We start from the raw sequence: 16,811 nt of genomic DNA on the forward strand, positions 1-16,811 counted from the left end.
AACGGAACGGGGGAGGCGGATCCTGACCCGCCCCTACTGGACATCTTTGAAAAAAGAGCTTTATAGCTCATCGGATTCCTCCAGTATAAATCGATATTCTGATTCTGAAGACGGAAGGAGGCTGGGCCTGGAGAAGTGGGCGGGGGCTTAAAAGAAAGAGGAGGTGGAGCATGGAGGAGGTGGAGAATTGATGAGGTGGAACATGCAGGAGGTAGAGGAGTGGTTCTTAACCTGAGGTGCACGCACCCCCTGGGGGTGAGAGATGCCCTTTCTGAGAATCAAAGCAGTGAAGGCTGCAGTAAAGGTTAAGAATCACTGAGGTAGAGGATTGAAGAGGTGGATTATAGAGGCGGTGGAGCATGGAGGAGGTGGAGCATTGAGGAGGTGTATTATAGAGGTGGAGCAAAGGAGGAGGTGGATTATGGAGGAGGTGGAGCTTTGAAGTGGTGGATCATTGAAGAGGTGGATTATAGAGGAGGTAGAGCATTGAGGAGGTGGAGCTTTGAGGAGGTGGAGCATGGAGGAGATGGGGCTTTGAGGAGGTGGAGCATTGAAGAGGTGGATTACAGAGGAGGTAGAGCATTGAGGAGGTGGAGCTTTGAGGAGGTGGAGCATGGAGGAGGTGGAGCTTTGAGGAGGTGGAGCATTGAAGAGGTGGATTATAGAGGAGGTAGAGCATTGAGGAGGTGGAGCTTTGAGGAGGTGGAGCATGGAGGAGGTGGAGCTTTGAGGAGGTGGAGCATTGAAGAGTTGGATTATAGTGTAGGTGGAGAATTGAGGTGGATTATAGAGGAGGTGGAGCATGGAGGAGGTGGAGCTTTGAGGAGGTGGAGCATTGAAGAGGTGCATTATAGAGGAGGTGGATAATTGAGGTGAATTATAGAGGAGGTGGAGCATGGAGGAGGTGGAGCTTTGAGGAGGTGGAGCATTGAAGAGTTGGATTCTAGAGGAGGTGGAGAATTGAGGTGGATTATAGAGGAGGTGGAGCATGGAGGAGGTGGAGCATGGAGGAGGTGGAGCTTTGAGGAGTCTGGGGGGAGGAGGAAGAGGCGGAAGAGGGGGAGTCTGAAGGAGTCTGGAGGAGGAGCGTGGAGCGAGGAGGAAGAGCGAGAGGACGCGCCCAGCGAGCTCATCAGCCATGGACGAACACGGCTCCCTCTGCTACGACAAGCACAGAGTCAGGCAGCCGGCATGCCGTCGCGGCTTATGACACGCTCGCCGGAGGATCCTTCGCCCCTAGAAGAAACCGCAAATTTAAACTCAAAACATAAAAATAAGAATCGCAACGTCGCTTTAAGCGTTAGCGGGCGGGGGGGCAGATAGTCGGGCCTAGCGCGCGCTTTACGGCCGTAACCGAAGCCTCGTGCTTGCCTAGCGAGACAGCCGGTGGAATGGAGCCTCTCGCCGGCGGGGTTTAGCCGGCTCCCCCGGCCTCTCCCCCAACTCCCTACACCCCCCCTCTTCCCCACCACCCATAATCACCGTCAACCCATAACTATGTGATGTGCGGGCGAGGGTGTACGTAGGCAGCGGCGGGGCTTGTGGAGCCGTCTCGTGTTGTCGAGGGTGGCGCAAGCGATCGAGTGGAGCGGAAGAGATTTTAAGCGACGGGTCTAGTAGGGGAAGGGCATTTGTTGTTGAGCAGCATGGGTTGCCGTGGGCAGGGCCGCCGCGGCCCGTGTAGCCCATCTCCCCCTCGGATTTCGACCGGTGCCAATGGATAAAGTGTCAACCCCTCACTCATCTATACATAACCATCCGTGCTGCGTGCTCATTTTTGTTGTTGGTTTTTTGGGGCTTTGTATTTTGTGCGAATTGGCGTTTCATTTAAGAGGTGGTGGGGGGGGGGCAGTTTGGGTTTTTTTGTTTTTATTGTCAGGTCGGTCCGTCGTCGTGTGGTTCATTCCACCGAGTTTTTTTTTTTGGGGGGGTCGGTCCTGTACGTGGTACATGTAACGACTGTGCTGTTGTCATTCGCATGTGGCCTTAACCCTGGGCGGTTGGCCCACACACACTACTACTACTACTATATCGTGGGAGGTCGGGGGTGAGATGCAGGTGGCATGTATTGGCGCTGCCAAACATCTGGGCCGCACTGCTTTTGCTATGCGATTCTTCGCTGGAGGGGTTTGATCGGGCAAAGTGCAGTGCTCCCCAACTTTTAAAAGTCACCCTCTGCGCACACTTTCCTTTGCGCCTGCTCTTGTTTGAATTCACAAACAAATACATAGCGGTGGTGGTGGTGGTGGGGGGGAGGGAGGTTGCGGAGGAGTTGGGGGGCGTTAGTGAGTGAGAGGGGTTGATCATCAAAAAAGAGGGGGGCGACTTTTATTTTCTCCATCGACAACGGAAGAGCAAAATTAGAATCGAGGGCCCCTTCGCCATATGACAGGACAGGGCCACAGACGAGAGGAAGGGCCGCTGAGGGAGGGAACGCAAAATAAAAACAAGAGTGAAGAATTATAAGACAAGAGGAGGGCGACTTCGACGGGAGGGAGGGCAGCAATGGGGGACCCACAGTCCCGCCGCCACCACGCTCTCGGTCGCTTGCGGTCACAGCTGAGGCGCAAGAGGGAATCCCTCGCCGACCAATTTGACTTCAAGATGTACATCGCCTTCGTATTCAGAGATAAGGTGCGAACTCACCTGCCCGCAGGATGCCCCCCCCCCAGCCTTGTGGGAAAGAGGAATGCTTTGCGAATACTGGAACGTGCAAGGACATCGCGGCGTGTGTGACACGTATACGCCCCAGAGCGATTAACTGCCCACGACCTGTGCGGTTTTTTTTGTTGGCATGGTGTAAATTGTAATTTTATATAAGCGGTCACAAATCTCGCCCTTTTCGCATACAGTAAAGTATTTTTGTTATCTCACTATTTACTTCTATCTTACGGTAAAGCATTTCTTCATTTCTTAAAGCAGTTTCCACTTGACCAGTGAACTATTTGGACTAAATGTAAACCGTACTTTTCTATAGATTTCCCAATTCAAGCGAGTATGCTAGGCAATGTTGTACTTTACAAAACTGGTTACTTATAAAGACGTAGTTTCATCTTGGAAGCTAGTCTCATCTTGGAAGCAAAACATGGCTTCTTTACTGCTTCGTATAAAGCCAATGGCGTTTTTTACTCCAAGGCCGAACTTCGGTTTTGTCAATGGGTATTTGTTCATTATTTTGGATGTAGATCCACTATGGCGAATACAGTACATTAAAACATTAGTTATCAAGGACTCCTCAAAGCAAAACCCAATTTTATACTGGCATTGTTAACCATGCATGTTCATGAAAACATTTCCTTGGCATCTTTTTCTGTTGTGATCTACAGAGGAAGAGGCCGGCGCTGTTTGAGGCCGGCGAAGTGATGCCGGTGATGACCAACAACTATGAGGAGCTGATCTTGAAGGGTGTGCGACAGGCCGACTACTCGCTGCAGAGCTCCCTAGAGCTGCTGAGCAAGGATGTGGTGCAGCTACACGCACCACGCTATCAGTCACTGCGACGTGTACGTCCACGTGTCATCTTGATGTACAGCTGTGTCTGCAACAGCTTGTGTTAACATTTCTATGTAATGTGTAAATTCACCTCGGTGTTTATCAAAAACGCTAGGAAGATTAAGGATCCGCAGGCGGAATGTGGCCCATGACTTTCATAGGAACAAGAAGCCTCATGAGGTCCAACAGTTCTAAATGGCCTGTAAGTCTTCTTCGTGTCCTGTCCAACCTATATAGTTTTTTTCTCAATATTCTGCACAGGCCACCGCTTTTGGTGTTGGCATTGCCAAATCTTTAGGAGTGCATTGTGGTGCTGCAGGGCATCTCAGGAGATAATCCATGGTTTGCTTCTGATAAGCACATTGTTCGGTTGCGCAAGTGATTGTCACTTACTGCAACCATCTTAGCCGCACTAATCGGATACTAGAGTGGTTCTTTTTCGGACTAGCAAAACTGATTCTGATTTTATCAGTCACTTGCAAAGGTGGGCCCTAATATTGTTTAGATTTCCAAATAATACAAAGGTGCATGTTAATGTGTGGCCTCGCCACAAGGTATTTATAAGTACTATTTGGCTTTCGTTATGGGAAGTGTTCCTCGCCCTTTCTCAAACAACGTTTCTATGTGCGAATATAGATGTACCTGCATTTATTTGTACTACATACTCTGGTTCTTTCGGTAAAGTCACGTAGATAGAAAATTAATAGATCACAACGTTTCGATCGCAACACAAGCAACCGTCATGAGGTGAAACAAACACAGCAGGAGAACTGCTGACGTACATAGTTCCCTAACCTCTAATTCTGCAAATCTGAACTAAAGTTTTATGTTCCTAAACATGATGGTTCATTTTTTATTTAAAGCTTTCGTGACTGCAGTAATTCATATTCTTAGTTTTTTCGGTAAAGTCACGTTGAAGAGAAACAAAATAATAAAATATATTGTATTATTTTGTTGTTTCTCTTCAACGTGACTTTACCGAAAAAACTAAGAATATGATGGTTCATCTCAAATGATCAGAAACTATCTGGTACACACTGCAAAACTACTTTAGTAATCGACTCAATTGTGTTGCTTATTTTTGCTGCCATTTTTCATCACTATTTCCATCTACTGTATTTTATAACCATAGTTTTTGTCAGCAACCTTTCTATGTTTCAATCACCATTCTGAATTGAAAAAGGTGGAACAGTGTTGCAGTGGTTGGTGTACCGTCCAATGAACCCGGTGATCTGAGTTATCTTGCTGGCCAGGACTAATACGAGCAGCGAGGGTTATCCAGACTCAGACTTTATTTCAGCTGGTAAGGCCCATTTTGATTAACTGTTTTTACAAGGAAAACCACAGCCCAAGACCATCAGCAGTGGTGGCAGTTCCAGGACATTGCAGCGTGGGAATGTCCTAACAAGAGCAAAAACAATTATTTTCACAAAAAAACGCCAGAATGTAATGAAAACAAGATAAACAATGAATATTGCTTAAAAAGGAATAAAAAAACTTTCAAAATATCCCATGACAAGTGTAAATAAGCCTTATCTATATTGATCTTCGGCCATTTTCACCAATCCGCACTAACAAAGCGGTCAACCTAACTGGAGTGATTTTGGCATTGTTATTATGTTCCATTTGCAGGATGTGATCGGCAATGTGCAGGATATGGATTTCTTTCTATGGCCACGCAAGGATATAGAGAAGGTGGTTTGCCTCCTCTTTTCTCGCTGGAAGGGCTCAGACGATCCATATAAGCTTATTCAAGTGAGTCCATCCCTCATACCACACATCTAATCTCAAGCAAGATAGAGCTTTCTGCAATTAGTAATATGGGGTAACATTTGCTAACAGTAATCATTGGTGGCTTTGTCATGTCTACTAGATACTGATAAAATACTTCATGTCGAGGTGAGGGTGACAGTCTTTTCGTTTGAGGGACTTTACTTGAAATGTTGCTTCAAAAGGTTGGTCAACTAATCCAACATTTTAAAAAGTGTAATCTTTTGGTTATTTCAGATATTTTAATCATGACATTCAGAATGCTGTTCCTTCCAAAGGTATTATTACTGCATTAAGATTTGAAGTTGTATTTTGGTCAATGTACTCTAAAGCAAACCTTTAAAGTGTATGTTAGTGACCAGATTTCTATTGCTTTAATGGCACCGGGCACAAGTTTACAGTTTGGCTTACTTTCCTGATTATCTTATAATCCACAGAAAACAGAAATTAATAATGGCCCATTTTATTATCCTTTGTATTTTGTGTGTTATGCTCCTGCTGAGAATGCTTAATTCTGTAATTGATGTGCAGGCCGAGTTTGAGTTTGACTACCAGGACTACGAACAGCAGCTGGTGCGGTTGCTTGGCCAAAAGGACAAGGCGGGTCTCGTTGTCAACAATGACACGGAGTCGATGTTCTTGTTCGTGCGCCGGCACGGACTCCCAGTGAGTGGGAACTATTTTTTAATTTGTTTATGATTTTACGCTATATGTGCGGTTTTATTCTAATTGTGCTATCACATCAGAGGGCCCTTAAAGTGACCTTTCGCATGTACTCTCGTGCCCTCCACAGAGATGTTTGGCATATAGCAGTTAAACTGGTATTTCACAATTGATTTTAATATTGTTAATTAAGCCACCGATGACCTGGCTGAAAACGTCAACGGGAACTGCATTTGATAACTGGGTTTAATCACGGGTGGCTACCTGGTATCAAACCCATGTTCTCAGCGCTGCTAGCTCAGTGCTCTGACCACTGAGCCATTTGGCCACCCTGACCAAAATTAGTTTAAAGCAGTTCAATAAACAGCCACCTCTATATTCTGAACATAAATTACATGGAAGAAATCTTTGTAACAATTAAAAGACACCGAAGGCTGAACACAATGTATTAATATACAGTATGCGTGGAACTTTAGCTGTCGCTACACATTGAGTACCCTATCTCACATTAGCACTAAATATGACGCCTCTCTGTCTGTGTGCAGAGACTAAAATTAGCTAACTGACCATGGGGTGCTGAGCAGACGGATTATTTTTACCCAGCGAAAATCTCTGGCAGCTCCAAGTGTGTCCAAGGATATCGCACACTGATGCCTAAAGAACATTTATCTGCCTGGATATTTTCATGAGTACAAGTTTATCTGGACTGTGTATGTTACATTGCAACACATTTTATCCTCGGCAAGTCCGATGACATCGGGAATAGTCTTCGAACATTGAGTAAGCTAAAAATGCAAGAGCGTCAGGGATTGCCCAAGCACCCTCTGCAACTCTTGACTTCCTGTACTGTGGTTGCATGTGCGTCAATTCCAGAGTCAGAAGGGCATGACTACGTCCGTGTTCAAGCTGTGCAGCATCTGCCTGTACTTGCCGCAAGACCAGCTCACCCACTGGGGAGTGGGCAGTGTGGATGACCACCTGAAGCCCTACCTCCCTGATTAAAGCCTCTCCGCACTCACACTTAAACCCATCGATTGCTCTAATAGTGGGCGAGCTCTGGGGCGTGGCGCAGAGTTCTGTACTCGATGGGTTCACGTTGTATGCGCGTGTGCGTGTTGAGCCAGTTGAGATCGGAGCAGCACAACTTTTTAATTTGATTTGCTCCAAATGGTAAACATTGGAAGCTGCCGTAAGGGCCTTCCCATAGCCAATGTGACAGCATTCCGACTTATGCAGTGCGGTCAGTCTGTAGTGTTAAGACTTCCCCTCGACCCCTCGTACTGATCAACCCTGCCTTTCCAATGCATCCCTTTGTTTCCACGTTTTTGTGTGCACACTTGAGTTTCACTCCTCCCTTATTAAATAAGATAGGTGAGTGTTTTAGGCCAGTAAAGCCATGTTTCCATGTGCAGACTTTCAAAAGTACATTGGGCAGCACAGATATTGTTGACCCAATCTAAGGGCAATTATTTGCCGTCTGCTCCATTCCAGCTAACTTTAGGGACCCAGATTGCAGGTCCCAACATTAAAGTGAAATGCTGGTGTAATTTATTGAGCACCAGTCTGCACTAAAGGATTTAACATTTAAATGCAGTCAAACTGGACCCCACATCTCACCTGTTTGCACATGGAACTGGGATTTATGCAACGTGTGAAAGATATCCCAAAACCGCTACTACAGTAGAGCCTCGGCTCAAACTGAGTTTAACTATTTTGTAAGCATTTTAAATGAAAACCTCAAATTGATGCATATAACAACAGCTTGATCTGTGCATTTTTTGTAAGCAGGTAATAAAGTCCGCACTTTTTCCATTACCTATAATTGAACAAATACAAATAGAAATGTGTTGTGAAATACTGAGGTTCTATTGTAGTGGTTGTGGGTATTTTGGTAGGTGGGTGTGCATTGTGGAGTTCCACCAAATGTTATGGAATGGGAGTCTGACCTGCGTCGGACTGAATTTTGTTAGCTTCAGGTTAAATAGCTAGGAAACGCAGATGACAACTAAAATGCGAATCCATGTTGCTACAGTACATGCATCTCGTGCACGGTGCATTGCTGCACTTGATTTTGTTTTTAAGCGTGTTGAGCGCAACTTGCCGCACAGGATGGAATATTGAGGCAGACTAGAGAATGGAAAACTGTTGCCACAAAGTGCATATGTCATGCAGAAGCATTTCATGGTGTTGGTCGACTTCCAAGGTCTTTTCAGGGCCTCGTGGAGGGGGAAAGAAAATTTTCTCTAGGCCGCAAAAGATAGCCCCAGGCTTCAGACATGATGGCCTCACGACAGGCCTGTGGATGTTGGAATGAGTGGGCCCCATGTAGCGTTCTGTCGTCTCCGGGAACCTCGGTGGCCCTGGGTCTCCTCAACTGATTTGAACTCCTCAGGAGTGATTAATTTCCATCTCGATTTGTTCTTCATCTAAATCTGTAAAACAGTTGTCACGCTGTGCATCTGCTAGTGAACACCAAAATATTAACGTCTTAATGTAGAATTTCATTTACCTGCGGTGTGGTTGAAATTTTATTTGTGCTTTTAAGCATACTTGTGGCACGGGGTTTGATTCTTTGGGCCGATTAGATTTTAAGTTTAATTTTCTTGTGTTTTAGTTTGATATTTTTTAAGTTTGGGATTTTTTTTTCCTTCTCGGTACAGCTCTCACGACAGGGCTTGTCAGAATGCTAAAGCCTGTATGCAGAGCGGGATTCAAAACTAGAACGCATACACAGGCAAGCTTGAGGCTTAATATACATGATACACCTGCTTTAAAAAGCATATTTTTAAGTAGGGATCCCAATTTCTGTGTAACGTTTGCACTATGGTTATGGGCACTGCATCGTCATGTCACAGTCCATTTAACCACCGCATAATCCAGCAAAGGCCCCTCTGTGGTACTTAGGTTGGGATAATGAACATACTTTTTTGTTAAAACGCTTGAGAGCTCGAAATGTGAAAGAGCCAGTATTGCCAGTTGAAATGCCTCACCATGGTCATGCTAACACTGGTATACAAAACACCATTGTTAAAATCTCGGCAACATTCAAATCAATGGTAAAACATGTAAAATAATTTACACTTGATATTATGTTGCTATGATTGTAACAGCTGTTGTGCATTGATTAATTTGTTGTCATTTTATAATTTAAATTGTTGCCGTTACAATGTTCCAATCTTAAAATTCAGATTTGTTCCGTTGCGCGTGTAATGTGTGTGCTTGCTTAAATGCGTTTGATTTGCTTGCATTTGTATGACAAAAGGCTCTTGAGACAAATAAAGGTGAGAAGATTATCCCTTGCAGGAAAAATTACACCTTACCGTTCCATTGCATCCCTTGTATCACTAATTTAAGACCATTATACAAAAGTTACTATTGTATGTGCATCATCTGATGGTAATTAGATTGTTAGCGTTGACTGCATCACTATAGGGCCACGCAGTGTCGAATTGGCAAGCAGTTTCTACTGGTCAAGTATTCAGAACCTAATTGAGAAGACGATAATGAATTAAACAGTGATGTCTAATTCCCTTTGTAGTTTACTGCTGCAAACAGTTTATTCTGAATGTAGGAACGTCGCACCTGCTATTGTGTTTACAGTGTCCCAATCTTAAAATCGGATTTTTTTCCAATGTGTTTGTGTTGTATGTACAGTGTGTATGTTGAACTTCTTTTGCACCGTACTTAGCCAACCGTGCAATTCGGAGGTGCGATTAGATTGTCTGTGCTTATTCGGATGTGCTTGATTTGCATGGCAAAAGGCTATTCATGAGACAACTGTTGAACAGTGGTGGGGAACATTCAAAGTCCAAGAATGCATCCGAGAAGGGAATCAGACCCTGGCGATTCTTGCTGTGAGGCGTTATTACTCCCACCACTGCTGCCCTAATTCGGATATGTTACCGAGCTATGTTATGACAATGGCTATGTTATGCCGTGGGTCCGACGCAATTACAAAGCACAAACACCAGCCGACAGTGAAGCAACAGACAAATTGGACCACTGACACTCGAGAGTAGTAAATACGACAGTGTATTTAGAAAAACGTCAAAATTCCCCTCCCCATAAATGTTGCTTTTGTATTGTGCAGCCGCTTCGTGTTTAGTCCGGGTTGACGTCGAAGAGGCGACGTCTAAGAGGCGACGTTGTGGGCGGCCACCTCGTCGCGGGGGGCCACGAAGTCGCGCACGTTGGGCAGCCCCTGCACCACGCAGCAGCTGAGCGCGCTGCGGTAAATGCTCATGTCGCTGACGTCGAACCAGCGGCCCTCGTCACGATCGTAGCACTCCGAGTTGAAGGTGGTGGTGAAGCCGTTGAAGCCGCCCACGGCGTAGACCACGCCGTCCACGACCTCGATGCCAAAGTTGCTGCGCGGTTGGTTCATCTCCGGCAGCGGGCTCCACGAGTCGGTGGCCGGGGTGTACTCCTCGGCGCTGCGCAAGCGGTTTGTGCCGTCGAATCCACCCACCTGCCCCCCCCCCCAACGCACAGGCACACAGCCACACAGCAAGTGAGTGATATATACATAGATTCTCTATAATAGATATGTGACATACAGATACAAAGATCACCTGTGTCGCCTGACCAGAGTTTTTGGGCAAGTGCTATTAGCGAGCGCCTATGAAGGACGGCTCGACACCATGAGAGGGTGGGTGGTTACTCCCAGCCCACCTTTGTCTCCCCAGTAGCGATGTTTACACAACGCACCAGGTACTTATTGGAGGCTGAGTAGATATAGGGGAGTAACCAGGACTGGTTCAGATAATCGTCATATATATACACATGCAAACAGACATTTGCACAGAGACATGTATGTACAAAAACGCACGCACAAAGATTACCCTGTAGCCCTAACAAACTGTTCTTATTAAGCTTGTTTACCAAGGAAAGCCTCGCTGTGTTATAAGACTGTTTCAGGAGGGTCCTGCCAAGTTTTCATGGGCACGCGGTGGTGGGGGGCGAAGTTGCGTTGAGTCATTTTTCAACATTGGGATGTGAGGCCAAAACCAATTAAATTTCATGGAGTTTTTTATTTATTTAAGCTATGGAAGGAAACCGGATCACCCGGAGGAAACCCATGCAGAGCAGGGGCAGGACGTACAAACTCCACGCACAAAATGCGCCCGAGTCGGGAATCGAAACCCAGGCACTGCCTCCACCCTGCCGTGCTCGTAAGAGTCCCGTGGCATCTTGCGGTCCGGCCTACTCACAGCGCACACGCGGTCTCCGCAGGCGATCACTCCGATGCCGCTGCGCCGCACAGTCATGGGGGAGAAGAGGGTCCATGCGTTGGTCTCGGGGCAGTAGTGCTCAGCCGTGAAGAGGCATTCGTTGCCATTGAATCCCCCACAGATGTAAACCTGTCGTCACGCGCACACGCGTACGCACCGGTGTTACCGACAACTCCAGATGCTATTGTTCTTGCTCATGAATCCAGCAATGTGTTCAGAAGCTAAATGTCAATGTCGAGGTCTGCAAGCCACGATGAGAGGGCTTTCAAGAGAGGGTTTTGTGTGGTTTTGCTATTTCTCCTCCTCTGTTGATGGATAGTAGACTAAAGTGGTTCACTAATGGTCCATGCTTTGTGTTGCGTGGCCACAATCGCAACACTGTGGCTTGCATCTTTAATTTTCCAGTCATGAAGGAGATGCGTGCATCGGCTTGTTGATGTTCTGATGCAGTTGTTGGTTACATCAGGAGGGAAAGTCAAAGCCAGGAGGTGTGATTTTTGGGTCTCAATGAGGTGTTTATTCTGGACATCCACGTTGTTCCACTCTGTTGGAGTGTGAGAGTGGAGGTTGTGCGTAGGGGGTGAGAGTGGAGTGTTAATAGTGAAGTATGAGTGGAAGGTCAGGGTAAAGGTTGAGAGTGGAAAGTGAGAGTGGAGTGGTGAGAGTTGACTGGGAAAGTGGAGTGTATGAAGGTGACAGAGGAGTGTGAGAGTCACGTGTGAGGGTTGAGTGTGAGAGAGGAGGGTGAGGGCGGAACCGAGTGGAACATGTGAGTGGAGTGTGAGTGTGGAGGGTGAGAGCGGAACGTGAGAGTGGAGTGTGAGGGTTGAGTGTGAGAGAGGAGGGTGAGAGTGGAGTGTGAGGGTTGAGTGTGAGAGAGGAGGGTGAGAGTGGAGTGTAAGGGTTGAGTGTGAGTGTGGAGGGTGAGAGTGGAACGTGAGAGTGTAGGATGGGAGTGGAGTGTGAGAGAGGAAGGTGAAAGCGGAACCTAGAGTAGAACGTGTGAGTGTGGAGGGTGAGAGTGTAGGATGGGAGTGGAGGGTGAGAATAGGGGACTGCCGTTCCTCACCCTGCCGCCCAGGGCCGTGGCGCTTGCGTCGCTGCGCATCGCGTTCATGGTGGCGATCATGCTCCACTGGTTGCTCTCGGGCTCGTAGCGCTCGGCGCTGCTGAGGCGCGCGTAGCCGTCGAAGCCGCCCATGGCGTAGAGCGCCCCCCCCAGCACGGCCACGCTCACGTAGCAGCGGCGCTCGTGCATGGGGGCCACCTGTCTCCACGCTCCGCTCGCCGGCTCGAGGCGCAGCACGCCGTTGAAGTAGTCCGCGCTGTCGAAGCCCCCCACCACGTACACGTGGGGGCGCAGGAAGGCGGTGCCGTGGTAGGCGCGGGGGCTGAACTCGTGCTCGGGGGTCACATTGCGCCAGGAGTCGGAGCGCGCGTCGAACGCCTCCACGGCGTTGGTGGGGCTGCTGGCGCTCCAGCCCCCCACGGCGAAGAGCACGGAGGAGGGCAGGCGCGGGCGCCGGAGCGCGGGCCCGTCCGCCGCCAGCAGGGCCTGCACGGTACCACAGATCGCTTCCCGGCAGTCGACGCGATCCCTGATCCGCTCAAATTGGTCCAGGTGGCCGAGAAAGACGTCGAGTCTCATGAGGGACAAGCGCAGCTGCGGGGGCAGAAAGGGGAGATGCGGCACACGCGTGAGATAAATTTATAAGGAGAAGGAAACACGAATGAATGACTAAATGGATGGATGATCTTCAGCCAATCAAACTTTATTCAATATAGCGCCCTGCACAATAGCATCGTCACAGGGCACTGAACATGTTAACATAAGATTACATTATTAAAAGAGTTTGTGAGTCTGTATGTATCTGTGTGTGTCTGTCTTCATCTTGTATGCATCTGAGTATGCGTGTCTGTATGTTTGTCCGTCTGTCTTTGTGTGAATATATCTGTGTGTATATGTGATTCTTAGTGTGTGAGAGCCTGTGTATCTGTAAGTCTCTGTCTATATATGTGAAGTTTAAATTTCGATTTAAAGCTTTCGTGACTGCAGGGATTCATATTCTTGGTTCTTTCGGTAAAGTCACGTAGAAGGGAAATAAAAAAATAAAACATTAAATAAAATTATCACGACGTTTCGGCCATAACGCAAGCAGCCGTCCTCAGGTGAAGAACAGAGCTGTCGGAAAGACAGCGTCCTAATTATTTTATTATTTCCCTTCTACGTGACTTTACCGAAAGAACCAAGAATATGTGCAGTTTGTCTTTTGCACCTGTCGACATCTTTGGACACCTGTATCTGTGTGCATGCCTGTATTTGCGTCTCTGCGCGAGTCTCGATGTCTCTGCACATCTGTCCCGTGTCCCTGTATCTGCAACTGCCTCTCTGTGTGCACCTCTGTGTCTCGGCACATCTGCCCGTGTCTCTGTTTGTATCCGCATCTGCCCGTGCCTCTGTCTTTGCGCGGGTGCCCGTGTGTCTCTGCGAGCGTGCCCGTGTGTCTCTGCGAGCGTGCCCGTGTGTTTCTGCGAGCGTGCCCGTGTGTCTCTGCGAGCGTGCCCGTGTGTCTCTGCGAGCGTGCCCGTGTGTCTCTGCGAGCGTGCCCGTGTGTCTCTGCGAGCGTGCCCGTGTGTCTCTGCGAGCGTGCCCGTGTGTCTCTGCGAGCGTGCCCGTGTGTCTCTGCGAGCGTGCCCGTGTGTCTCTGCGAGCGTGCCCGTGTGTCTCTGCGAGCGTGCCCGTGTGTCTCCCGCGCGGTCGGCACCTTGGCGAGGAGCCGCGGCACGTCCCGCGTGCGCGCCTCCACGTCCCCCGAGAGCCACGTGAGGATCGCGTCGTACGCGGTGTGCTCGCTCCGCACGGTCAGCTCATCCTGGCTCAGCATCAGCTCCAGCTCGTCCGCCGTCAGCTCGCAAAATTGCTCCCTCGAACCCGCCAGCGCCTCGAAGTTTTGCAGCATGAAGGCGAATGCGCTCTGCTGGAGATCGTGCAGGGCGTAGAAGCCGGAGAACCTGTAGACCTCGACGCAGCTGTCGAAGCTGATGTGCTCCCGCAGGAAGGCGCAGCACAGGCGCACGATGCCCATCACGTTGAACTGGTCAGCGGCCACCAGCAGCCGCTCCACGTTGGCGCACGTGACGGGCAGGGTGCGCATGTACGCGTACTCAATGATGAGTTCCATCGCCTCGGGTTCCACGCCCGGGATCGTGAACTTGCGCCTCCCTGCATCGCTCCAGCTGCCCGTGAACAGCGCCCTGAGGGAAGGAGCAGCATCGCGACATCAGCAACGCTCTATTAATTGTATCCATGCATCTCTGTCCGATTGATCGTATGAATGCATCTCTCTCCTGTTTAGTTTATTGACCTTCTGAGTGCAACTCTCTCTCATCGATCTGATTAATGCATCTCTCTCCTGCTGATCTTCTGAATGCATGTCGCCTATTGATCTTATGAATGCGACTCTCTCCTATTGATCTTATGAATGCATCTCCCTCATATTCATCTCCTGAATCCATCTCTCTCCTATTGATCTTATGAATACACCTATCTCCTATGTTAGTGCTCTTTTCAATGTATCTCTCTCTCCTATTTATGTTATGAAGATATATCTCTCCCTCATCTCTCTCCTATCCTACGAACGGATATCTCTCCTATCTTATATCGCATCCTGGGCGGGAGTGTTTGACGTCTCACGCAGCGGTGTTTTGGCGTTTGTCCGCGCGGGTATTAACTCCACACGTGGCAACAGCAAGGCTGCACGGATTCCAACAACGGTAAAATTGCCTAGGGATCGTATTTATTATGAACATCCTTATTATTAACGTAATCATCACGCTCATTTGCCCAGAAGAGCCTGACTCAACACGTGTTCGGGAAAATATTGGCAGGTGTTTCACAGTCGGGGGCAAAACATCTGAACCTGCGACAAAGAAATGCGATTCGCGGTACTGTACAGTAAAATATCACGCTGCCGCTCGCTCTCTGTCGGCTTTAGCGTCGCACTCACCAGGAGATTTACTCGGTTAACTAATAATGGAGATTCGATATTTGTGTACGCTTTTAGCGGGAAACCAAGACAGCTTACGTTTTTGGAGACTCGCTGTCGACATTTATACTGCCAAGAATATATATATATATTTTTTTACAGTCGGGGCAAAGCATTCACAAATAAATGCACCCGGGTCTGGATTCCAACCTGGGATGGTTCAACTCGCGATGCCGCCCGCTCTCTAACAACGCTTTTTAGCGTCACTAACACCCCAGGAGATTTTACATTGGTTGACTCAATATCGACATCCGGAGCGCCAAGTTGTTTTGTTTGTTTTTGTTGTAAGGCGGAGGGAGTTGTGATTCGAACGCTTAGGCGCTTCTTGCTGCGAGTCTCAGCGGCAGATAATTTGACCGCCCGCTCTCTATCGGCTTGAGCGTCGCACTCCCACCGAGCGATGGCGCGACCCTCAAACCCACGGCGGTGAACTTGACCCGCCCTCACCTGAAGTAGGGGCTGCAGCTGCACAGGATGTTCTTGTGCGCGTTGAACTCGCGGTCCTTGACGCGGATCACCGCGTCGCAAAGCTTCCCCTCCAGGCGCAGTTCGTTGAACACGGAGCACGCCAAAGAGCTCATCTTTCGCTCCATCGTCGTCGCCGCTTCTAGGGAGCCGCGGAACTAACGCGATCAATTTAGGATAATAATTGTCACTAATAACCAGACCGCGACCTCCTTCGACTCGGCAAACTCGAGATGAGTATTTAGGCGAAGACGTTCCGGGCTTGCCCACCGCGTGCCCCTCCTTGCCTTGCGAGTGTCGCGTCATCAATGACGTCGCAAGGGGAAGATGCGCGTAATAGTGTGGAGACCACGTGGTCTCGACGTGGGGGGGGGGGGGATGAGGGGGGGGATTGCGTAACCTCGTTTATAGGATGTGACAAGAGGCGCGTTGTTTCCTTTGACAGGGGCCGTAATTATTCAAGAGGCCATAGTAGGCATACGACAACTAAAGGACTTGGGATTTTTTACCATGTTTTTTTGTTTGTATGTATGTATGATAACAAAAAAATAACCAAGATATATTGGTTAAAAAAAAATTAACCAAGATATCTTGGTTATTTTTTTTATCCTTGCTGTATACATATCTTGCTTTTGCTTAATTTTTTTTTATCTTCTTGAATAAATATATGTATACAGCAAGGATAGGCACAGTGTGTATATAAAGAGGCAGTCGTGTCAATGTAAATATTTTTTTTTCATAAGGTGAGACAAGTTAACACCGGAGATGAACTTTTCGAGATTTTTTTCATTGCAAAATTAGCAAATAACATCCACAAATGGGGTCTTTCGCACAATCTCATTCGAAATTGAGTGTAGAGCAAGGGAAGACAGGCGTTGTTGTCCTATAGTTGATGGGACAATGTTTTGTTAAATCAGCTTTAGCTTCCAAAAAGAACGCTCCCCTTCACAATTAGTTCCCGAAGATGGCAAGACACATCCTTAGGGCGCAGACCAAATGATGAACGCATCAGTAACGACATTAGCTTAGCGGCTGGACGAAGTACGTGTCAGAAAAGCGTGTGCCAGAGGCGGTAGTAGTAACATGGGTAGTGTAGCGGTTAGCGCACCGCTACGCTATACGAACCTGGCGAACCGGGATTAGA

The 16,811-nt window shown here is 48.1% G+C and overlaps 2 protein-coding genes across 2 annotated transcripts; one reads left to right on the forward strand and one right to left on the reverse strand.

Annotated features, from left to right (window-relative positions):
- The first annotated feature begins 1,061 nt into the window (after positions 1 to 1,061).
- C43H6orf62 (chromosome 43 C6orf62 homolog) lies at positions 1,062 to 9,237 on the forward strand. The gene is made up of 5 exons (XM_032970532.2): positions 1,062 to 2,634; positions 3,327 to 3,503; positions 5,125 to 5,247; positions 5,794 to 5,928; positions 6,799 to 9,237. Exons 1-5 carry the CDS (start codon positions 2,506 to 2,508, stop codon positions 6,925 to 6,927), a joined length of 693 nt encoding a protein of 230 aa, XP_032826423.1. The 5' UTR covers positions 1,062 to 2,505; the 3' UTR covers positions 6,928 to 9,237.
- Positions 9,238 to 9,939: 702 nt separating this feature from the next.
- Positions 9,940 to 15,983, reverse strand: KLHL10 (kelch like family member 10). Its single transcript, XM_032970531.2, has 5 exons — positions 15,650 to 15,983; positions 13,922 to 14,411; positions 12,226 to 12,819; positions 11,136 to 11,285; positions 9,940 to 10,393 (listed from the first exon to the last, which is right to left on the reverse strand). The coding sequence occupies exons 1-5, from the start codon at positions 15,793 to 15,795 to the stop codon at positions 10,058 to 10,060; spliced, it is 1,716 nt and encodes a 571-aa protein (XP_032826422.1). The 5' UTR covers positions 15,796 to 15,983; the 3' UTR covers positions 9,940 to 10,057.
- Positions 15,984 to 16,811: the final 828 nt, after the last annotated feature.

Source organism: Petromyzon marinus, chromosome 43 (genome assembly GCF_048934315.1).
Source record: "Petromyzon marinus isolate PM22_M1 ecotype Great Lakes invasive population chromosome 43, UKy_Petmar_22M1.pri1.0, whole genome shotgun sequence".
NCBI classification, from domain to species: domain Eukaryota; kingdom Metazoa; phylum Chordata; class Hyperoartia; order Petromyzontiformes; family Petromyzontidae; genus Petromyzon; species Petromyzon marinus.